We start from the raw sequence: 25528 nt of genomic DNA, 5'->3' as shown, positions 1-25528 counted from the left end.
AACTTGTTCATTAAGGCTTACGATCTGTACAGTGCATTCCATCAGCTCATACAACCATCATGCAGGCCGGCCTTTACTTTGGCTTATGGGGTCAGATGTCAACTCAACAGATTAACTCTAGATCTCGAGGATACTCTCAGGCCTGTTGGCGAGTACTGGACTTGTCAATCATTGGCACTGGAACCAAGGGATCCCTTTGACCATGATAGGCAATAGACTTTAGCACCCAGAATAAGCTACAAGTTCCTGAACCATTCATCTATTCTAGTACTGAATAAAACTTGCCAGGAGTGTCATCGATTTTCTTACTTTTTCCTCTCAAGCAGAAAATATGAAGGCTCTGCAAATTCCTCTCTCCCAGTAGTGGAGTAGGCTCGTCACAGAATTGCCAATATTTGTACTTTCATTAACTACTTATAGATTTTGTATTAGTTTTAATGCGCAATTCTGATAGAAGAGAAAGAAAATTACTGTCAGCAACACTGCTGTCATTACAAATTTTAGAGAATTCAGGTTTGCAATTTGAAAATAGAGACAAACTTTGACATCCAGTTGAAGCAGTCTGCCATTTATCTTTCTCACCTTCCGAATATAGAACTCACCAAGTTGGTCTGACTCGCACTGTTGGGAGCATGCTCCCAGGAGCATATTACTTTGTCCTTTGCAGATAATGCTGGCAGGAGTGATTTAGCAGAATTATGATTTAGCAGCAGACACTGTCCAGTATAGATGATGGGCTTCCTGCAGGAACTACTTCTCTGCCAGTGAACGTCAACAGCAGGAAAAAAACAACTGAAGATTATACGGGTGGTGTGCCAAGACACAGTAAAGAAAATGCTTGTGGATTTGGAATGTAAAGTCTGCTAAATGAATAGGCATTGGTTTGATCGTCAAGTTACATTACTTACCCCACCCACAATATGTGATGTATAAAATGATAGTATTTCAGATATCCCAGTTTCATTTTATACTTGGTTAAATCACTGAATGCATGAGATGCAGCACTAGCATTTCCACTCTTCATGGGTCAGAAGGAGAACAAGGAGAATTTTGTCAGCATGTTTCCCACCACTGATCCATATCCCTTTGATGAGCCTTCATGTAAGCAGTGATTAGCTCAACAGCTAATGCAAACAGGGCATTCAGTACAGCTGCACACTTTATTTCACTTCACTACAAAATTAATTTTTTAAACTATGTTAGTGACCAAAATTTACAAAAATGTACAATAGCGACAGTTAACAATGCATTGAAAATCTGAAGCTCTGTAAAGCATTTCATTTCAAATAAACTATCATGCCAATGAATGATCCAAGCTCACACGTTACTGCAAACTAGCAATCACCAGTAATCTAGGGGAGAATGTTGGCTGCAAAGTCAGTAGCTTCCTCAACTCATTTAGATCAGTAGCGCTCTTTACTGTTGCTCTGTTTAATTACTAAGTCTTAGCTAAAGTTGCGTTTGTCTCCTACCCATCTTAAACATATTGAAAACCAACAAGTCTCGAGGTAATAAATAGTTCATCACTATCATTAATTCATCTTTAGAGACATACCAGTTGTAGTTTTCATGTGAATAGGACAACTTTGTGAAATGCCAGATTTGTACTAATTTGTGATACTGTACCAATTTGGAAATAAGTACAGCACATCTGTTCAGTGATGAGCATGAGTATCCAACTGTTTACACTATGTTGTAGGAATCATTTTTGGGGATATACCTTATTTTTCAGGAGGGGGAGGGGAGGGGCTCAATATCAAAGCCTAAAATTGTTATTTTAATCTGAAAATTACTACCTCTCTTTCCTCCTTTAAGATGCTCCTTAAAACCTACCTCTGACCAAACTTTTGGTCATCTGCCCTTGTATCTCATGTGGCTCAGTGCCAAATTTTGTTTGATAATGCTCCCATGAAGTGCCTTGAGACGTTTTACCATGTTAAAGGCATTATATAAATACAAGTTGTTGTTGTTCTTGTTGTTAAACAAAAACCATTTAAATGTGTTATTTGCACAAAACACTGTAAGAACTCCAGATTAAAGCAATATAAATGATGATTTTTTAATGTTTCCTCCAATCATCTTTTTCATAATTGACCCTAAAAAATTGGAACAATTTTTCAAAACTTACATCTTGCTCTAGTTTTAAAAAGAGATAACTATTAAGAGATTAAAAAATAGACCAATTATTTTTGAAGGTTAATTTAGTTTCTCCCCCTCCCGAGGATGCCAACACTCTGCCCAAGTTGTCATTTTTCATGTATGCGTCTAAACAAGGAGCGTCAGAATAAATCTTTTCTACACATTCACACCTTCCAGCAAAACTCACTAGAAAGCAACCAGTAAAGGGAATCCTTGGCTGATTTTCTTACTCCCTAGCCAGGGGAACCGAGACCAATTTCATGCCCAAGCCGAGATCAGCTAATTTACTCAAACCTAGAGTTCACTCAGGACCCTTCTGCAGCTTAATGGTCAGCATCTTTACCCACTAGGACCGGTCATCAGAGGAGCGTTGATCATTCAGAAGAAACCTGTTAAAGGAGCAACTACAGCTTTAAACCAGGTCATCAAACTACGCAGTTGCTGCAATTTTGGATAATCTTAAAAGGTACAGGGGAAGCAGAGAAAATGTTCATCAGAGCACATTGAGGCAGTGAGATAATACCGATAAATATTAAAACAAATATAATTTTTCTTGGGGAATAATTGTAGTTAAAATATTGTACAGCTCGTTTTAAAACTGCAATTTTACTCCAACGAGAAAATAAACAAACATACAATGCAACATAACAAGTGCTACACAAATACTTTCTTCTAGTAGGTTTACACAAAAATGAACATGCCATGTACAATAGACTTTGTGATGCACAGAATAAGTGGCATAATCTTTTTTTAAACCGAGTCTGAAAAGGGGTTTAGTTCATTCGTATGATCAAGTAAAGGAGATTTTAAAGATTCAAAGATAAATGGAAGTTTTAATACTACTGGATCTCAAGCCACCTCATGATTGAAATGTATGCTCCACATTTGACCTGTGAAGTTTACTCGTACAAATGGGGCCAGGATTGCTGGAAAGATGATTTTATTAGTTCTCAGATGGCACCAATGCTGTTCCAAGACAATGGTACACACAGACGTTTGTTCAATTAAACTAAAGGTGAATTGTTAAAAAGTGTGCCACTGTCACAAGAAATGCACACACAAAACTCAAAGTAAGTCAGCCTTATTTGAAAGCACTCATCTTTCCAGGGTGGGACAGGAAGCATCTTTCAAGCTTTGTTGGTATTAAAATGGAATGGTCAGGTCACAGCACTACTTTAAAATGTATTAATAGATTTTCAAAGTTGTATTCTTGCCATTGGCTTGGAATGTGCGAGGGAAAAAAAAAACTTCTGCAACATTTCTATTCATCTCAGCCATGTTATAGATTCTGTCAGCCTAATAATGTAGAAATTAGCCTTTTTATGCATGTACAAGATTGCTGCATTGCACTGGATAAAATCAGCTTGTACAATGCAATTCTGTTTGAGGTGGTGCTGGTAATCTTGGATGATAAAATTGGACAATTGCAAGGGTATCCAATTGCAAAATATTATCTGTACTGAAATATTAGTTAACTTGTGATAGGGTACATGTTGCTCATAAAAGAAAACAAGACTAAAGCCATCATGTACAAGTGATTATCCTTTCTGAAGGCTCTCAGGAGCTGACTGAAAGTTCATTAAACCTCTGTTACAATCTGTGATGCAATGGCTTGTGAAATGCTGGGCAACATAGGATTTACAGGGTTATGGGCATTTAACAGGTTAGTTATTATAAATCATTTGAAAACAAATAGTAGGGTATGGTTGCATGTCCAAGTACTAAAGATAATTTATTTTCAAATTGGCAAGCAAGTTCATCAACAATAAATTAAAAAAAGAAAAAGTCAAGTCCCAGGGACTAACTTCCATTCGATGTCCCAAAACTCATATCGCATCCAAAATAACCCTTCATTGGCAGGGTAAAGGAAGTGTAACCACTGTGCACATCTTCAGGACAAGCAGCAGGTGGTGGTTTGGAATGTGAAGGATTTATTTGGTTGCTATTGAAACAGCATTTTTAGTCATGTTCTCCTTCAAAAGTAAAGGTAAACTCATGGATTTTAATTTAGAAGTTTACTATTTCAATACTTGATTTAGCTTTTAGCTTCATCATAATCCTTACTCCTCAATACCCTTATACCTATTAAACAAATAATCTTCAGCTGAGGGCTCCAGTGGTCAGTTATTGCTTTTAAAGCTAAAACAGTGGCTGAGAATACATCATGTCTCCTGACATCAGTGCACACTCAAGGCTCTGTAAACCAAGTGGCAAGATTTCACCAATTATGGCTCCCAAACAGCACTTAGTATTTTATTATGTTCTTGGGTATAGTTAATGAAGGGCACTGTTTTCACCCAGTGAGCATTCAAGTAGACCTGTGCTTTGTGATACAAGTGGGCAACAATCTGTTTCACTATTTAATGAAGCTGTGTACATGCATCAGTGTCAGTGCAATGAAACTATTTTCATTCAGCATTCCTGAATTTACCAGGTTGCCTCACTGACTTGGTGCCTTGTCCCATCTGCATCACAGAAACATGAATTCTATGTTCTCATCAGTCCATGGGTTAAGAGCAGAGAGGGTTTGCCGGTGCTTGTGATATTTAGCAGGCAATAGTAGATGCTTATTTAGTAATGTGTAATGGCTCTATAGCCTATCGTGTTTAGCGTTTTAATAGAAGATAATAGGTACTTCTTGGTGACCTAATTGAAGTAGTGATGTGACACTTTAAATCATAATGATAAAGCTCTGCGAACCTGAATCTGAGCACCTAGATCGAATTACTAGCTTCAATTCACCAAGTATCATCACCTATTGTTTTACAGACTGTTAAAGTGCTGCATTTCCATTATTTGCATAATGATATTGATTTTATGTTAGAACTTGAGAAAATATTGAATCTGTGACAGTCACTGCTGTATTACCAAAGCTGAACCTGTAAATTACAGGAAAATTCACTGCCTTCTTACGTTCCAACATATGATACAGCAAAGGATCACCAATACCCAGTTACTTTCTTTAAAAATACTTTCATATCCGTATATGTAAAAAATAAAATAATATACTTTCAGGTGGCCTAGCCCATCAGCCTCGAGTGGTACGGATGAACCCAGGTGACTTCACCCTGATCTCAGCACAGGTGTGGTGTCTAATGCCACGGGCAATGACCAGGGGGTTGGACTGCTCTTATGCCTTGGTGTTGTAATGAGCGATGTGGTGCTTCTATTGCTGCAGAGAACACTGTAGCTAGTTGAAAGAATTCCAAAATTTGTGGGATCATCAGGAGTAACAATCAATCAGTCAAACATAAAAGCGGTGAAATTCCTCCCATCAATAATTTTACCATCCTGTTTTGTACTCATTGACTATTTTGCTAAAATTGTCAGCAGGAATTTCAGCCGAAAGAAGGTAAGCAAAGAAGAAAACGGTACAAATCCTGCTTTCAGAGCTGCAAGCTATTTATAAACAGTGCTTTTATTTCATGTACTCATTTGTTTTCTTTAAACTGTGCAAGATAATAAGCTCTCTAGTGGAATGCAACTGATTGAGAGATAGGTATATAAAGAAATGCTTTTTTACCCATGTACACGTTATTTCTCAGTCTGCTCTTCTACAAGGTCCCTCCTCCCCATCATTTCTTCACCTTATTAGCTGAACTGCATTAATGATTTCCGCGCCAACTGTGCAACAGCCCCTCCTCTCTCACGTTCTTGAGGAGAAGTTAATACTTGAAATCATTTTCTGGATCTTATCCTCGTTTTTCAGTACGTTTGCCTTGACAGCACAATTCTTATCCTGCTGGTCCTTGATCAGTTGCTCCAGTTCAGAGAGTTCAGTCTTTAATGGCTCCACAGCAGTGTCTGTGATGCTGCAAGGACAAAAAAAATCAAGACTCAAGTTTGTAATGTGGTTATTACCACCATAAAAACTGAAAAGCTAGATAGCTTTCCACATTTAAGCTGGTGAAAAAAGAATAAATAGCAGTTTCATTGATATGGCGCACAGTCTAAGCAGCAATTGCTTACGGGTCATTTAGGAATGCTTACCACTTACAATTCCTCACACAGTGAGTTCCAGATTACCAATTTTCATATATAGACTACTTCTCTTAATTCAAGTTACCTGACAGTTTACATTTTTTTTTAGCATTAAGTTCCCAAATTGCTGCATTAATGTTGCTTAATTCAAAATATTAGATAATTCAAAGTTATTGCACTAAAAAAATGAATTATCAGGAGTGGACTATATGTGCTACAGTGGTCCTTAGTGGAGAGCTGCTGAGTGATCCTTTCACTAATGTTAAGGATACTGGGATAGATGGTGTCTCTTGTTCCCTGACTGGGAAGTTAGAGAAAGAGAAGGAAGTGTATTGAATCCCACATCTGAAAACACCCATTAACAGTTGTGAAAATGTGGAATGCACTGCTCCACAGCATCACAAATGCAAAATTAGTGGAGATACTTATTTGGGAAGCAATGACATTAACAGACATGGAGACATGGGAAGGAATTGGGATTAAAAAGATGAAAAGCCACCATACGTAACAAAACAGTGGAGCTCAATGGGCCAAATGGTTTAACCACTGTTCCTATATGGGCCACAGACACAGACGAGCAGCAAGTCCACCAAGGGCCACAGGTGTGCAAGTCAGGGGTAGCAATGCTCAAACTGTAGTGCTGCAGTCAGACTACACCTTGGGCACCACTTCTCATCACCACATCCAATTCTGGTCACCAAGGCCGAAGAGAGATATATACCTCTGGAGGTAGTTTAGAGAAGAGTCACTTGACTGATCCCTAGTGTCAGAAGACTGAGTTATGATAAAAGAGTGCAGAAGCATGTTTTTAAGGCAGATAGTAACTGGAGGGTGACCTTGTATAAGTATTTAAGAGATAGCAAACTGTATAGAAAAGGTAGATCCAGAACAGGAGTTCAAACTCAATCATGACAGAAGGACAAGGGAGTACAGCTTCAAACCATAAAAGGCAAATTTAGGACTGATATCGTGAAGTAGTTCTTCATACAAGGAGTGATCAATACATGGAATGGGCTTTTGAGAAGAGTAATAGAGGTATAAACCCTGAAATCGTTGAAGGAACAGGTGGATGCCATGATGGGGGGACTGTAGCATTTTCTGGAATGAGAAGTCAAGATAGGCCAAATGGTGGTCTTCATCTATATATACCTTGTCATCCATGAGAGGGGTGGGCTACAATTGGCCCCAAACTATACTATGAGTAAGAAGTGTAAATTAGAAGTATAAAAGTTAAGATTAGATTTCATTACCAATCTAACTGAAAAGGAGAGGTATGATAGCACAGAACCACTATGATACTTTTGTTAGCAATTTACTAAAGTTTCTGTATTTTAAAATAGTTAACATATTTAAAGGGTAATAGGCAAATGTGTGCATTTACCTCCAACATAAGTCAGAGCTGGTTTCCCCTCCATCCCCAAATAATCACATATTACGGAACTTCACGGGTGTGGGTGAGAGGAGAAAGAGAGAAGGTTCCTGTGATCATTCATCTAAAGAAGCAGACACAGTTCAATGACATAAGGAACACAGGTATTGTTGCATTAGCCACAATGGGAATGGGGTATTTTTCTTTTATTTCTTGCCGAGCGTGTGCTAAACTGAGCTCAGCTGTTTCTCTTGGCCAGTTCCTGGATGTCATCCGTATTCACTGATATTTACATTTGATTGAAATAGAAAAACAAATCATTCTCTGTAAGCAACATTCAAATTAAAATACCGACAAAACTGTACAGAGGCTGAATTAGTACAATAAACATTATGGATTTGTTTTGAAATAGCACTGTAGGTCAACCAAAAGGATAGTGTTCAGTTAATAGTCACATAGCGCCATCTGGAGGCCCTTTTTCTACTTTCTAGATGCATACCAACTATCCACTTGTATAACATTCTGTTCAATGTTGAAATCCCAGCAAGTCTTTTTGTTTTAAACTGCAGAAAACATTATGCAACTATATGTAGAGTATTCTCTTCAAAAGAAATTCAACCTCCACATACTGTGGGAATTTCTGTCCTCCCATGGAGGAAAACTACCAGAGCCCTTTTATGAAAACTATAACCACGCTATTCAAGAAAGGAGAGAGAAAGAAAACATGGAACTACAGGCCAGTTAGTCTGACATCAGTTGTCAGGAAAATGCTGGAATCCATTATTAAGGAATTGGTAACAGGACATTTAGAAAATCATAATATGATTAGGCAGAGTCAACATGGTTTTATGAAAGGGAAATCGTGTTTGACAAATTTATTAGAGTTTTTTGAGGATGTTACTAGCAGGGTAGAAAAAGGGGAACCAGTGGATGTAGTATACTGTATTTGGATTTCCAAAAGGCATTCGATAAGGTGCCACATAAAAGGTTGCTACACAAGATAAGGGCTCATGGGGTTGGGGATCATTTATTAGCATGGACAGAGAATTGGTTAACAGACAGAAAACAGTAGAAATAAACGGATCATTTTCAGGTTGGCAGGCTGTAACTAGTGGGGTACCGCAAGGATTAGTGCTTGGGCCTCAGCTGTTGCAATTTATATTAATGACTTAGATGAAAGGACCGAGTGTAATGTATCCAAGTTTGCTGACAATACAAAGATATGTGGGAAAGTAAGTTGTGAGGAGGACAAAGAGCCTGCAAAGGGATATAGACAGGTCCTTCACTAGAAGGAGACACACTAGGAGGAGGTTGAGGCCCAGGAGCAAGGTCGGGACCCAAGAGTGAGGACAAGGCCCAAGAGCGAGGTCGGGACCCAAGAGCGAGGACTAGCCCAGCAGCGCGGTCGAGGCCCAGGAGTGGCGTAGCGTGGACCAGCAGCGGGGTCAGGAGGACCACACTGCAGCCTATGAAACCCAGGCAGAGAGGACCTGCAGGAAGGACGGAGGAGGGCAATAAGAGTATGTGTGTGTGTGTGTGTGTGTGTGTGCTAGGCCGATGTAGCAGAGCCTGGTCTCCAATCGTCTTGGATGCCCTTGCCATTGGACCAAGACCTTGCTCTGTCAAGCCAGTGTGGTAGCTGGTGTGCACAGGCATCTTCCACCCTTTAAAATGAAGTTTGGGACCTGGAACGTCAGGACCCTCATGAACAACCCCAACAGCGACAGACCGGAACGCTGTACTATCATTGCCCGGGAGCTCAGACATGTCGACATAGACATTGCCGCCCTAAGCGAGACCCGGCAGGCAGGGGAAGGCCAGCTCAAGGAGCAAGGCGATGTTTACACCTTCTTCTGGAAAGGAAAACCTGAAGAAGAACGCCGCCTCCATGGGGTAGGCTTCGCCATAAAAAATGAGCTAGTTGAACGTCTTAGAGACTCCCCTTGTGGAATAAACAAACGCCTCATGACTCTACGGCTCACCCTAGCCCGGAACCACTGCACAACGGTCATCAGTGAGTACGCCCCAACACTGATGACCCACCTGTGACAGAGACTATAGGTTCCGCATTGGACTCATCAGCCACCTGAGAACTCATTTTTAGTGTGGAAGCAAGTCATCCTCGGTTCCAAGGGACTGCCTAAGAAGAAGAGATAGACAGGTTAAGTGAGTGGGCAATAAAGTGGCAGATAGAGTATAATGTGGGGAAATGTGAGGTTATTCACTTTGGTAGGAAGAATAGAAAAACAGAATATTTTTTAAATGGTGAGAAACTACTAAATGTTGGTGTTCAGAGAGATTTAGGTGCTCTTATACAGGAAACACAGAGTTAGCATGCAGATACAGCAAGCAATTAGGAAGGCAAATGGCATGTTGGCCTTTATTGCAAGGGGGTTGGAGTATAAGAGTAAGGAGGTCTTGCTACAATTGTACAGGGCTTTGTTGAGGTCACATCTGGAGTACTGTGCACAGTTTTGGTCTCCTTATCTGAGGAAGGATATACTTGCCTTAGAGTGCAACGAAGGTTCAGTAGATTAATTCCTGGCATGAGAGGGTTGTCCTATATGGAGAGATTGAGTAAACTGGGCCTATACTCTCTGGAATTTAGAAAGAATGAGAGATGACCTCATTGAAACATATAATATTCTGAGGGGGATTGACAGGGTAGATGCCGAGAGGTTGTTTCCCCTGGCTGGAGTATCTAGAACTAGGGGGCATAGTCTCAGGAAAGGGGTCGGCCATTTAAGACTGAGATGAGGAGGAATTTCTTCACTCAGAGGGTTGTGAATCTTTGGAATTCTCTACCCCAAAGGGCTGTGGATACTGAGTTGTTGAGTATATTTAAGGCCGAGCTCGATAGATTTTTGGACTCTAGGGGAATCGAGGGATATATGAAAAATGGCGGGAACGTGGAGTTGAGGTCGAAGATCAGCCATGATCTTATTGAATGGTGGAGCAGGCTCGAGGGGCTGTATGGCCTGCTCCTGCTCCTATTTCTTATGTTCTTAAACCTCATGTCCTGTGCAACAAGAACTTGTATTTATATAGCACCTTTAACATAATAAAACACCCCAAGGCGCATCACAGGAGTGTTATAAAACAAAATTTGACACTTAGCCATATGAGGAGAAATTAGGGCAGATCAAGGAGTTAGGTTTTAAGGAACATCTTAAAGGAGGAAAGAGAGGCGGAGAGGCTTAAGGAGGGAATTCCAGAGCTTAGGGCCTTGGCAGCTGAAGGCACAGCCACCAATAGTTGAGCGATTAAAATCAGGGATGCTCAAGAGGCTAGAATTAGAGGAGTGCACATATCTCGGGGCGAGAGGGGGATGAAGGAGATTACCGAGATTGGAAGGGGCGAGGCCACGGAGGGATTTGAAAAAAAAGGATAAGAATTTCAAAATAGAGGCGTTGCTTAACTGGGAGCTAATGTAGGTCAGTGAGCACAAGGGAAATGGGTGCAGGAGACTTGGAGCGAGTTAGGGCATGGGCAGCAGAGTTTTGGATAACCAAGTTTACGTAGGGTACAACATGGGAGGCCAGCCAGGAGTGCGTCAAGTCTAGAGGTAACAAAGGCATGGATGAGGGCTTCAGCAGCAAATGAGCTGAGGCATGGGTGGAGTTGGACAATGTTACAGAGGTGGAAATAGGCTGCCTTAGTTATAGCTCGGTTATGTGGTCGGAAGCTCATTTCAGGGTCATATATGACACCAAGGTTGCGAACAATCTGGTTCAGCCTCAGACTGGTGCTAGGGAGAGGGATGAGTCGGTGGCTAGGGAACGGAGTTTGTGGTGGGGACTGAAGACAGTGGCTTCGGTCTTCCGAATATTTAGTTGGAGTGGGGATTTTCCACCTCTGTTCTAACACAGCATTGATCTGCTTTCTGTAAAAGGCTGCACTAAGATCTAAGACAATGGAGAGTAGCAATAAGCTTGTTTTTTTTAAAATCCACAGTAAAACAGCTTCAAAGCAAGCACAGTCAGAATAGAACAAGGGGTAGGCTGGGAGGGAGCCTTGTGGTAGAGAATGAATGTTCTTCTAAGAACAAGAAGGACTCTACCCAAGGTAAGTAACCAACATTCTTCCTCATACATTCATTATTTGTGCTGGCCCAAGACTCCCTCCCACAGTTGATCAGGTTTCACACAGAGAAGACATGTAATGATGGAAGGCAATGGAGAGGCATCAATGTAAAAGAACCAAGGCATCAATATTAAATTTTGAAGACAAGTGCTAGCACTGAAACTGCCATATGTCTGTAAATGACCAGAACCAAATTGGTTGAAGAGAGCCTGATTAGGCTATGATCCAACATGCAGTCAAATTTTACACAAACTAGTTTTCGAACACTACTAAAAAATTTAATTAAAAACTTTTTCCTTGGGGGAAAAATTCAGTTGATAGCGCCACCCATTAGCGCCTTAAGAGGGCGCTAAGTGGGGCGCAAACCAACTAGCGCCTGGGCGCGGCACTGCCCACGCCTCCCGCAAATTTCAGCGGGAGGTTAGTGGTGGCGCTAACCGGTAGCGCCCTGCGCCGCTGCCGATGACGTCATTGGTGTGCGCAGTGCCCCGCTCACGCCCCAGCCACGATCTTCGGGAGCGCCCCCTGATTTACCGCCGGACGCTATGTCCGACAGGGTCAGGGGGGCGTACCTGCGGCCAGGGAGGCGCAATTTAAAGGCGAAGTGCAGGGCGGCCATTTTTGTTGCTGGCCGCCTGCCACCACCTGCCTGCCTGCGCTCCCGTCCCCGGCCTCCTGAACCCACCCCCCCCCCCCCCCCAGCGGAGTGCCTGCTGCACTCAAGAGCCCGGCACTTCTCTTGGGTGCCGGGCTCTTTTGCCTGCACTCCCGATCCCCGTCGCGCTGCACATGGCCCCTCCCCTTTAAGAAGGGGAGGAAGGCCTGCAATACCGCGGTGCGACGTGCCGCAGCGTGTGGCGCTGCGGCATGTAGCACCACGATATTCACTCGCAGCGCCCCAAGAGGGAGGCGGGGCGCTTCCAGTAGCGCCCCGCTTCCCTCTTGGGGCGCAACCACTCAATTTCTGGCGCGAGGGTGCTAATTTTTCCGGGGCGCTAGCGCCTCAATTGGGGCGCTACTCAATTTTTAGCCCCTTGATTTTAAAGCGATCTGGCACGATCACATTAAAAAATAAAACCAATAAATGGTGAAAGAACTTTTCCTAGTATGGGAGACAACAGATGCATCTGCTGCCAAAGATGGGAGAAAAAGAACCCACAGATTACCTCAGATCAAGGCTATGATACAAAGAATAATGGAAAATCATTGGAGGCCAGTGTGTTTTTTTTTAAAGGCACTGTTTCTAGTGATTTCCTTATGTGGCAGACTGGCAGTTTCTATTTATATGTAGAGATTGAACAAATGAAGAAATTGTTTTGTCAAATGATGTTTGATCCTATTACATTCAGTTCCCCAACCCCATAATTTTTCATCTGGATTTTGTAATTACACACCACTCTCATAATTGGTCTGTGGAACCAACATGTTTTCCACTTAATCACGTGCAGTCTATAATGAGTACCCCATAACCTAGTACAGAGTGCAACACAAAAGTTTTGAAGGCACTGGCTTACCAATCCCATCCTTATGAAAGCTTGGTGTACTGAAATTTGCTTGCTACCCAAATAATTCATAACTCACAGCATCATACCTGCCTGTGCATTAATTGACGTTGTTCTGCTTCAGCAAGTTTTTGTACTCCTTTGTGAATGCTGTTGTACTGATGCTTCCAATCATCATTATTGTTTCCTAAAAACACTAAAATTTCTGCAGCAGCAATGGTGTGGATTACAACTCAAATTAAAACAGAAAATGTAAGCCACCGTGGCTCTACAGCTAAATGCACTGCATGTTTTTGTGGTACTGAGCCATATAGAGCAGATAGGTTTAATCTTTGGTCTGGTGTGAGTCAACCAATCTCTGCCAGGGTCAGCAGGAAGAGGTACTACAACTGGCTTCAGTATGCTTAGGGCAGGCAGGGAAAAAAAAACATCCTGCTCCTAATCATTATCCAGAGACCCTTGTGGGAAGTGTACGTGTGAAATTGAACAGAAATATGGAAGAACAGGATTCATGCCTGCCTGATGTGATGACTGCTGACTCAGCTGTAATTTCAAGTTAGATTCATTAAAATAGTTTGGGTGATTGTCAGGTGTTATAAATGCCCGTTTTGTAGTGAGAGATAGCAAGCTGCTACAGAATTTAAAGATCTGTTGCAGCTTAAAGGGACAGACACCATTGTTTACCACTTCTATTCAGAGAAAGAAGGTCTGATGTCCAGAATGGCAATGAGGTCTGCAGGAGGACACAGAACCGCTCAGATTCTGTTATGAGACAATGGAAATACTGCTGCAGGAAGTAAGGCAGAGGAGGGTGATGCTTTTTGGCACAGCGCACTGCAGAGTGCCAAGGAGAGCTGCCAAGAGCAGCGAATACCAAGTCCACACCTCTGACTAGGCCAGGCTTTGCTACAAAAAGCTTAGTGACATTACCAGGTAAGCCACAGATAGAGAAGGCACGAATGTTCCAAGAATGCATTATACCAAGACTTTATCACTTACAAAGAACTACTTGATGTCGTCATCTTCCATTGTCTCTCTAACGCCCATTGTCACGATCACAGACAAGGTAATTTCCGACTAGTTCCTAGTGTCCATCACTACCTGCATCCCTCTACCCCTCTTCCAACTCCATTTGATTCTGCCTCTGTCCCTGGAAAGAACTCTCCCTCACGTCACTTACAAACTCCCAAATGCCTAGCCTCTGGCCCTCCATTCGCCATGCTACCTTTGCAGCTGTCAATCTGCTCAGTCACCTCCACCTTCGAACCCCTTGTTGCCAGCACATCCAGGGAAGACAGTAAGATAGACAAATCTCCAGGACCTGATGGTTTCCACTCCAGGGTATTAAAATAGCTGAGGATATTGCAGATGTGTTAAGTCATAATTTTCCAAAGCTCTGTACATAAATCACTAAAAAAAGACTTGCATTTATATAGCGGCTTTCACGAGCACAGGACGTCCCAAAACGCTTTACATTGAATGAAGTACTGTTGAAGTGTTGTCACTGTTGTAATGTAGTGTTATGTGGATACAATCTATGCCTTTCAAGAATCCTGTCTCTCTAAAATTGTATCGTTCTGTAATGCTGCCACCAATTGCCCATGGGAAAGGAGATCAAATTGGCAAATGTTACTGATGCCCCCAGTGGAAGCCTAGAATGACTCTGCAGCATAAAAGTTAAGTGTGATTGTGACCTTAACAGTCATTGGCAATGTGGCCGAATGCGCTTCCTGTCTGGGAGCAAAGGTCGGCAAGGGGGTCGGGTTGGGAAAAAAATAGCAACTCATGATTATTATACCAAATCTCTTGATTTTTTTTTTTTTTTATAAAGTGTTTGTCTCTTGATTTAGGAGATGGTGGGATTGGCATTCAGCCATCACTAACCAATTACTTACATAAGAATTAGGAGCAGGAGTAGGCCATACAGCCCCTCGAGCCTGCTCCACCATTCAAGATCATGGCTGATTTTTGACCTCAACTCCACTTTCCCGCCCTATCCCCATACCCCTCGATTCCCTTGGCATCTAAAAATCTATCAATACCAAGTAAGAGGCAAGATGAGGAATCAGTATACATGAGGTTAGAAATGATCGGAGATAAGGCATATGACATCATGTTTGCCTCACTTACAACAACAACTACTTGCATTTATATAGTGCCTTTAACATAGTAAAACGTCCTAAGACACTGCACAGCAGTATTTTAAGACAAAAAAATTCGACACCGAGCCACATAGGATAAATTAGGGCAGCTGACCAAAAGCTTGGTCAAAGAGGTAGGTTTTAAGGAGCGTCTTAAAGGAGGAAAGAGAGGTAGCAAGGTGGAGAGGTTTAGGCAGGGAATTCCAGAGCTTAGGGCCTATGCAACAGAAGGCATGGCCACCAATGGCTGAGCAATTATAATCAGGGATGCTCAAGAGGGCAGAATTAGAGGAGCACAGATATCTCGGGGGGCGGGGGTGTTGTGGGGCTGAAGGAGATTATAGATATAGGGAGGGGCGAGGCCATGGCGGGATTGAAAACAAGGATGAGAATTTTGAAATCAAGGCACTGCTTAACCGGGAGCCAATGTAGGTCAGCGAGCACAGGGGTGATGGGTGAGCGGGACTTGGTGCGAGTTAGGACACGGGCAGCGATGACCAAGTTTACGTATGGTAAAATGTGGGAATAGTTAAGTCTAGAGGTAACAAAGGCATGGATGAAGGTTTCAGCAGCAGGTGAGCTGAGGCAAGGGCAGAGACGGGCGACGTTACGGAAGTGAAAATAGGCGGTCTTTGTTAAGCTGCGGATATGTGGTCGGAAGCTCATTTCAGGGTCAAATATGACACCAAGGTTGCGAACAGTGTGGTTCAGCCTCAAACAGATGTTCGGGAGAGGGATGGAGTCAGTGGCTAGGGAACGGAGTTTGTGGCAATGACCGAAAACAATACATGAAACAACCCAAAAACAGGCAGTGCTTTACCTGGCAGTGCAGGCAAGAAAGTGGGCAGAAATCTTGTGCAACAGAACTCCACTCAATTTCCCAATTGGATCCGTCCAATCAGAAATTCAAGGTTTCACTGTCCAGGCTCATGCTCATACGAGTGCAGAAGGAGATCTTTATCTGGGGTTGTGATTAAGGCATACTATTGGGGCAGAAGGGAGCTTTACTTTATACCTGGTAGAGCTAATATTTGACCCAGAAGTATTTAAAAAAGAGTTTTCAATCAATCATTCACACTGATGGGTGCAAAATAATTTTACAAGATAGAAAAATCAACAAACAGAGCTTCAGATTTGGAATGATGTCTGTTTTTGTCTTCCCTTTATGCTTGAATAAAACATGCGTCTTGGTATTTCTGTGCCACCAATTCCTTCTGAGCCACTAAAAATGGTCAAGTTCACAAGTATGAAACCATTGTCACTCTTTGCAGATTACTGAAAATCTGACTTAATGTTGTTCCAGAATACGGTGCAGAGATATTGGAATTAATTTTTTTTTATTTTTTATATAAAAGGTGGCATAATATAGTGTCCAGCGGTTGAAGCCCCTGCCTCAGCTCATCTGCTGCTGAAATCCTCATCCATGCCTTTGTTACCTCTAAACTTGACTATTCCAATGCTCTCCTGGCCAGCCTCCGATCTTCCAACCTCCATAAACTTGAACTCATCCAAAACTCTGCTGCCCATATCCTAACTCACACGAAGTCCCGTTCACCCATAATCATCAATGTAGCACTGACCTACATTGGCTTCCAGTCCGGCAATGCCTCAATTTTAAAGTTCGCATCCTTGTTCTCAAATCCCTCCATGGCCTCGCCCCGCCCTATCTCTTTAACCTCCTCCAGCCCAAAAACCCTGCGAGATATCTGCGCTCCTCCAATTCTGGCTCTTGTTCATCCCATATTTTAAACATTTCACCATTGGCGGCCATGCTTTCAGTTGCCTAGGCCCTAAACTCTGGAATTCCCTCCCTAAACCTCTTTGCCTCTCTGCCTCTCTCTCCTCCTTCAAGACGTTCCTTAAAACCTACCTCTTTCTGTCCTAATATCTCATTGTGTGGCTCGATGTCAAATTGTGTTTGATAATGCTCCCGTGATGCTCCGTGGGATGTTTTACTACGTTAAAGGCACTATATAAATAATGAAAGTTGTTGCAGTTACAGGAAACTTTGGTTTATCCGGAGGTTGTATGTCCGGAAACCTCGATCCACTGGCAGAAATCAGGAGCTGTTTTGTTAGGTTTTTTTTCTTCTCGTGGCTTTTTTTTCCAACAGTCAGGCTCTGGAAAGTCTCTCTGAAGCTGTTGCTAAGCTACAGACGCTTCCAAGGTACGGGCCGACTGTTTAGAAGCTGTTGCTAAGCAACAGTGTTTGTTGTCAGATACGGAAATGAAAACCTCCGTATCCTTCAACATTAGCGCTGGTTTGTCCGGCAGTTTTGATAGATCGGCAACAGCTCGGTCCCGTCAGTGCCGGATATCACAAAGTTTCCTGTACTGGGCGTATAGGCAGACTGTAATAGGATATAGAAAGGCAAATCAGATTTATGGCAGCCTAAGCCTCGAGTGCGCTTGTGGTGTCAACAATTGGCTCAGTGATAGCACTGTCACTGCTGAGTCAGAAGGTCGAGAGTACCAGCCACACTGAAGGAAATTCAGCACATAATCTAGGCTGACACTTCAGTGCAGTACTGAGGGATTGCTGCACCATCAGAGGTGCCGTCTTTCAGATAAGATGTTAAACAGATGCCCCATCTGTCCTCGGAGGTTTACGTAAAAGATCCCATGGCACTATTTGAACAGGAGCAGAGCAGTTCTCCTGATGCCCTTGTCAACATTTATCCCTCAATCAACACCACAAACAGTTTAATTGGTCATTTACCTCATTGCTGTTTATCAACCTTTTGGCTGCTACATGTCCCCACATTGCGACAATGTCTACACTTGTCAGTGAGCTACCTGCTATCGATAGAGTGTGCGACATGCTTGTTCAAACACTGTGTGCTGAAGACTGATAGTACTGTTGGAATATTCAAGTCTTTAAGATGGGTAATTTTCAAATGTGTGGACGGAGCAAAAATGGGTTATTCTGTTCTCCTGCTTTCCCTTTCCCAGATCATACATCAGCTGCTAAGAGACACGGGCAGCAATGACCAAGTTTACGTATGGTAAAATGTGGGAATAGTTAAGTCTAGAGGTAACAAAGGCATGGATGAGGGTTCCAGCAGCAGATGAGCTGAGGCAAGGGCGGAAACGGGCGATGTTAGAGTTGGAAATAGGTGGTCTTAGTTATGCTGCGGATGTGTGGACGGAAGCTCATTTCAGGGTCAAATATGATACCAAGGTTGCGAACGATGTGGTTCAGCCTCAAACAGATGTTAGGGAGAGGGATGGAGTCAGTGTCGAGGGAACGGAGTTTATGGCGGGGACCGAAAACAATGGCTTCGGTCTTCCCAATGTTTAATTGGAGAAAATTTCTGCTCATCCAGAACCGGATGTCGGACAAGCAGTCTGACAATTTAGAGACTGGAGAGGTCGCGAGAAGTGGTAGTGAGGTAGAGGTGGGTGTCGCCAGCGTACATGTGGAAACTGACACTGTGTTTTCGGACGATGTCGCCAAGGGGCAAATATGTAGATGAGAAATAGGAGGGGGCCAAGGATAGATCCTAGGGGGACACTAGAGGTAACGATGTGGGAGCGGGAAGAGAAGCCATTGCAGGTGATTCTCTGGCTACAATTAGATAGATAAGAATGGAACCAGGCGAGTGCAAGCCCACCCAGCTGGACGACGGTGGAGAGGTGTTGGAGAAAGATGGAGTGGTCAACCGTGTCAAAGGCTGTAGACAAGTCGAGAAGGGATAGTTTACCTTTGTCACAGTCACAAAGGATGTCATTTGTGACTTTGATGAGCGCCCTTTCGGTACTGTGGCAAGAGCGGATACCTGATTGGAGGGATTCAAACATGGGATTGCGGGAAAGATGGGCATGGATTTGCGAGGCGACAACACGTTCAAGGACTTTGGCGAGGAAAGGGAGGTTGGAGATGGGGCGGTAGTTTGCAAGGACGGAGGGGTCAAGGGTTGGTTTTTTGAGAGGGGCAAGGACAACAGATTTGAGGGAGAGGGGGACAGTACCCGAGGAGAGAGAACCGTTAACAATGTCAGCTAACATGGGAGCCAGAAAAAGAAGTTGGGTGGTCAGCAGCTTGGTGGGAATAGGGTCGAGGGAGCAGGAAGTGGGTCGCATGGACAAGATGAGCGCGGAGAGGTCATGAGGGAAGATCGGAGAGAAACTGGAGAAAGGGTGGAGGAGACAGTGGAGAGGGATTTAAGACGACAGTTAGCAGTAGAGAATAGGAGTCGGGGTTATCTTTGCATTCCAGAATGATTCTGGAATAGTGAGCAATTTTGGCAGACGAGAGCAGGACCCGATAATGCTTTATGTGGTCCAGCCAAATCTGGCGGTAAATGGCTAAAACAGTTGTCCGTCATATCTGCGCCCCTTGGCCTTAAGGGAGTGAAGATGAGGGCTGTACCAGGGGGAATGGCCAGGGTGAGAGAGAGTAATTGTTTTAATAGGGACTAGGGCATCAAAGGTGGTGGTGGGGGTGTGGTTGAGCAGATCGGTAGCTGCAGAAATGTCATGGTGAATGGAGGGCCAAAGGCTGGATAGTTGGGATTTCAGTAGTGCAGTTGTAAGAGTTGGGCGAGTTTCTACACCATTAAACACCAACTGTCCATGTTTCTCCACACATTTTCACAGATCTTCTACAGCTCCTAACCTTTGTTCGCTTAGGAGAGATTCCGCATGCTTCTTGTTTTCCCTGCGCCACATTGATAACTCATTCTGCATGGAATCCATGTCTTCCTGTATGTAGTCCATTATTTTTCCAAGAGGCAAGGCACTGCGGCACAAGGTCTGGATGGACGTACGTAGTTTTTCTATTTCCTTGGCCACAAGTTCCCTCTCTTTCTTTTTTGCTGTTTCAGAGATGATGGTTTTCTCCTGAAAAACAATTTTGCAGCAACATTAAATAAGTATAAGGCCTGCCTTCTACATTACCAACTGTGTGAAACAGTAACAGATTTAAATTTTAAAATGAAACAGAAAATTAAAATGGGATCAATTAATTTGTGAGGATGCCAAAAAAAAGCTGCTTACCAATCACATCGCACAATTACACACAAAATAAAAGCAGCTAGAGCTGGAAATACACAACAGGTGTCCCGGCATCTGTAAAGAGACAGGCTAACCCTTCAGCTGCAGATCTTTCATCAGAATTGTTCTGACGAACAGAAGCTTTTTTGTAGTTCAGTAGTTAAATGGATAAAATAAATCATCTTGTACTTCAGGAAATGTACTATTGATCAGTCAATTAATCAATTTCAATAAATTTGTGCTACAATTGATACAATTTAACCACAATAAAATTAAACAGAGCCTTGTGCACTTTAAGCTTGCTATTCTAAGAATGTCTGACAACTTCCCAACAAAGTTGATTATGCTGTGGAGTAGAAACAATAGTACAGGAACTTCAATATTGAACTTTAAAAAAAAGCAGACCTCACACTTCCCTTAATACAAGTTCTTGGGTTTCAAGAATATATCATGGGAGAATGCATGTGCCACTAATGTAAAAAAATATATAATAACCTGCATTTATATAGTGCCTTTAACGTAGTAAAACGTCCCAAGGCAGTATAAGCCCACTGACTCCCACAGCTACCTGGACTACACTTCCTCCCACCCCGCTTCCTGTAAGGACTCTATTCCATTCTCCCAATTTCTCTGTCTCCGCTGCATCTGCTCTGACGATGCCACCTTCCATACTAATGCTTCCGACAGGTCTTCCTATTCCTCAATCGAGGATTCCCCTCTACTGTGGTTGACACGGCCCTTGACCGTGTCCGTTTTATTTCCCGCACTTCTGCTCTCACCCCTTCCCCTCCTTCCCACCAGCCTCCACATTCAACGGATCATCCTCCGTCATTTCCGCCACCTCCAGCGTGATCCCACCACCAAACACATCATCCCCTCACCTCCCCTTTCAGCATTCCGAAGGGACCGCTCCCTCCGCGACACCCTAGTCCTCTCCTCTATCACCCCCAACCCCAACAGCTCTGACACTAATTTACTTTCAAATAGCTGTTTCCAGTCCACTTTTGCCAAATCATATCACAGCTTAGTAAAATTGGCTATTCCCCAATTGAGAAATTTTACTCCTGGTCTATCTTTGTACTTTTCCATAACTACACTAAATCTAACTGAATTGTGATCAGCTTCATTCCTAAAACTGAGTCCAGAACCACCCCCTCTCTTGTTGGACTTGCTAAGTACTGGTTAAAAAAGTTCTCCTGAATGGCCGCCAATGGTGGAGTGATTAAAATCGGGGATGCATATGACGCCAAAATTGGAGGAGCATAGATATCTTGAAGGGTTGTAGGGCTGGAGGAGATTACAGAGATAGGGAGGGGCGAGGCCATGGAGGGGTTTGAAAACAAGGAAGAGAATTTTCAAATCGAGGCTTGCCGGATCGGGAGCCAATGCAGGTCAGCAAGCACCGGGGCGATTGGTGAACAGGACTTGGTGCAAGTTAAGATATGGAAAGCACAGTTTTGGATGGAAATAAGAGAGACAAAGAGAATGTATGAGAATAGATTAGCAGGTAACATAAAAAAGAACCCAGAAGTCTTTTATAAACATATAAATAGTAAAAGGGTAGTCAAAGAAAAGTTGGGCCGATTAGGGACCAAAAAAGATCAGCATGGTCGAGGTAATAAATGAGTACTTTGCATCTGTCTTCACGAAAGAAGAGGATGCTGCCAATCTCACAGTAAAGAAGGAGGTAGTAGAGAAATCAGATAGGATAAAAATAGTTAAGGGGGAGATGCTTAAAAGGTTGGCACCACTCAAATTAGAAAAGGCACCTGGTCCGGATGGGGTGCATCCTAGGTTGCTGAGGGAAGTAAGGATGGAAATTGTGGAGGCTCTGGCCACAATCCACCAATCTCTTTAGATATAGGAGTGGTGCCAGAGGACTGGAGAATTATAAATGTTACTCCCTGTTCAAAAGAGAGGAGGGATAAACCCGGCAACTAACAGGCCAGTCAGCCCAATGTCAGCGGTGGGGAAACTTTGGGACATTAATCCTGGACAAAATTAATTGCCACTTGGAAAACTGTGCGTTAATAAATGAAAGCCAGCATGGATTTGTTAAAGGCAAATAGTGTTTGACTAACTTGATCAAGTTCTTTGATGAGGTAATGGAGAGGGTTGATAAGGGTAGTGCGGTTGATGTTGTGTATATGGACTTTCAAAAGGCTTTCATTAAAGTACCACATAATAGACTTGTTAGCAAAATTGAAGCCCATGGGATTAAAGGGGCAATGGCTGTGTGGATATGAAATTGGCTAAGGGATAGAAAGCAGAGAGTAGTGGTTGAGTGATTGTTTTTCAGACTGGAGGGAAGTGTGCAGAGGTGTGTCCCCAGGGACGGTGTGGAACCACTGCTCTTTTTGATATATATTAATGACCAGGACGTGGAGTATACAGGGCATAATTTCAAGGTTTGCCAATTACACAAAACTCGGAAATGCAGTAAACAGTGAGGAGGACAGTAACAGACTTCAGGAGGATGTCGACAGACTGGTGAAATGGGCAGACACATGGCAGATGAAATTTAATGCATAGTGTGAAGTGATTCATTTTGGTAGGAAGAATTTCAAGAGGCAATATAAACTAAATGGTACAATTTTAAAGGGGGTGCAGGAAAAGAGACCCCTGGGGGTGTGGCACAAGTTGAGAAGGCTGTTAAAAAAAAAGCTATATGGGGTCCTTAGCTTTATTAATAGAGGCATAGAGTACAAAAGCAAGGAAGTTATGCTAAACCTTTATAAAACACTGGTTAGTCCCCAGCTGGAGTATTGTGTCCAATTCTGGCCACCACACTTTAGGAAGGATGTCAAGGCCTTGGAGAGGCTGCAGAGGAGATTTATTAGAATGGCATCAGGGATGAAAGACTTCAGTCAGTTATATGGAGAAACTGGGATTTTTCTCCTTACAGCAGAGAAGGTTAAGAGAAGATTTGATAGAGGTGTTCAAAAGGGTTTTGATAGAATAAGTAAGGAGAAACTGTTTCCAGTGGCAGAAGGGTCGGTAACCAGAGAACACAGATTTAAGGAAATTGGCAAAAGAACCAGAGGCAACATGAGAAAATAAAAATTTTACGTAGTGAGTTGTTATGACCTGGAATGCACTGCCCAAAAGGGTGGTGGAAGCAGATTCAATAGTAACTTTCAAAGGGAATTGCATAAATACTTGGTGGAAAAAAATGCTGGGCTATGGGGAAAGAGCAGGAGAGTGGGACTTATTGGATAGCTCTTTCAAAGAGCTGGCAAATGCACGATAGGCCGAAAGGCCTCCTGTGCTGTATCACTCTACGATTCTAAATGGCTGAATGAACTGGACACAGCAAAGGCTACAGGACCAGAGAACATCCTGGCTGTAGTGCTGAAGACCTGTGCTCCAGAACTAGCTTCCCCTCTAGCCAAGCTGTTCCAGTACAGCCACAACATTGGCATCTACCCAACAATGTGGATCCTGTCCACAAAAAAACAGGACAAATCCAATCTCGGCCAATTACCACCCTATCAACCTACTTGTAATCATCAGCAAAGTGATGGCAGGTGTCGTCAACAGTGCTCTCACGCAGCACTTACTCACCAATAACCTGCTCACTGATGCACAGTTTGGTTTCTACCAGGACCAATTGGCTCCAGACATCATTATAACCTTGGTCTAAACATAGACACAGGAGCTGAATTCCAGAGCTGAGATTAGAGTGAGTGCCTTTGACATCAAGGCAGCATTTGACCGAGTGTGGCACCAAGGAGCCCTAGTAAAACTGAAGTCAATGGGGATAAGGGGGACACAAAGGAAGATGGTTGTGCTTGTTGGAGGACAATCATTTCAGCCCCAGGACATCACTGCAGGAGTTCCTCAAGGCAGCGTCCTGAGCCCAGCTATCTTCAGCTGCTTCATCAATGACCTTCCCTCCATTATAAGGTCAGAAGTGGGGCTGTTCATTGATGATTGCAGTGTTCAGCTCCATTCCCAAATCATCAGATAATGAATAGGTCCATGCCCACATACAGCAAGACCTGGTCAAGATCCAGGCTTGGGCTGATAAGTGACAAGTAACATTTGCGCCATACAAGTGCCAGGCTATGGCCATCTCCAACAAGAGAGACCTAAATACCATCCCTTGACATTCAATGGCATTACCATTGTCAAATCCCCCACCAACATCCGGGGAGAGTCACCATTGACCAAAAACTCAACAGGACCAGCCACATAAATGTCGTGGCTACTACAGGTCAGAGGCTGGGTATTCTGCAGTAGGGTTGCAAAGGGGTGGAAAGTTTCCGGTAAATTTCCGGAAATTTTCCACGGGAAGTTTAGCTTGGGAATTTTGCCCAAAAAAGCACATGCTAGCATAATATTGTTTTTTTTGTATTTCTTTCTTTTTTTTCCCCCACAGGTCCTCTCTTAAAATTACTAACAGAGATGGAATCTTAATTATTAAGGAATTTCTTAATTAGTATATGTTTATCTTCTTACTTGGCTTGTTTTAATAATTACAAATTTTGTGTGTGACTGTGAACAAATGTGTCCTGATTGGTTGGATGAGTGGATGAGCGATTCGCTCCCTCTATTTGTAATATTTGCATATCGAATTGTGATTGGCCTGCAGGCATCTGTAAGACTGCTATAGTTTTTTTAAGATCCAGGTTAGGGGTCCTGAGGGAAGTCATTTTGTTTTCTGCTGATGTTGTGATGATGCAGTAAGTAAATCAGACTTTATACCAAATAAACCAGTTACTTGTTGAACTCTGTTGTCCTTCAATTTAAAATATACAAAATTATACACTATTGGTGATGTAGCGTCGTGTGTGTACAGGTCATGCTTCCATCACATGGAGCATCAGCAAAAATGTACTCACCCTGTTGCAATCGTGCTGATCGACCGCAGTTCGACACAGAGATGAATGCCCTTTATTTCTCTGCATAGAACAATGCCACATTTACCGTCGGATGTGTGGAAGCATTTTACCCCAGGCATTAAAGATGGAAAGACTGTGTACATGTGCAAACACTGTAGAAAGCCATATGTAAAGAATGCCACAAAGATGCAGCAGCATTTATCCAAATGCAACAACTTCATTCAAAGCTCACAGCAGTCAGCCCAGAGTTCCTCTGCTTCCATTCAAGAAGATGATGGTTCTCATTCAGCATCAGGCTCCTTATCATCAGCAACTCCTGGCCCACTTGGAAGATTCTTTGATACAATGGATAACCATAGCCAGAAGAATGCAGATGAGTGCCTTGCTCGAGCTGTATATGCAACAGGCTCACCTCTCATGCTCACAGCCAATGTGTACTGGAAGAGATTTTTCAATGTTATTCGCCCTGCATAC

General features: G+C 43.0%; 1 protein-coding gene across 4 annotated transcripts in view; it reads right to left on the bottom strand.

The window, feature by feature from the left end:
* Positions 1-2034: 2034 nt before the first annotated feature.
* Positions 2035-25528, bottom strand: part of ift54 (intraflagellar transport 54) — a 220132-nt gene continuing 196638 nt past the window's right edge. For 3 of the 4 annotated variants that reach the window (XM_085985622.1, XM_085985623.1, XM_085985624.1), the window contains 2 exons: positions 19834-20057; positions 2035-5951 (listed from right to left, as the gene is read on the bottom strand). In XM_085985622.1, the coding sequence (XP_085841748.1) occupies positions 5786-5951; positions 19834-20057 (390 nt within the window). In that variant the 3' untranslated portion in view covers positions 2035-5785. Of the gene's footprint in view, positions 5952-7501; positions 7614-19833; positions 20058-25528 lie in introns of all 4 variants that reach the window. The other variant, XR_015078122.1, reaches the window with a different exon arrangement.

Source organism: Somniosus microcephalus, chromosome 4 (genome assembly GCF_052327205.1).
Source record: "Somniosus microcephalus isolate GS21.2 chromosome 4, FLI_Smic_1.0, whole genome shotgun sequence".
Classification (NCBI taxonomy): Eukaryota; Metazoa; Chordata; class Chondrichthyes; order Squaliformes; family Somniosidae; genus Somniosus; species Somniosus microcephalus.
Note: the sequence above shows the minus strand (reverse complement) of the source record. Positions and strands in the feature narration are given on the sequence as shown.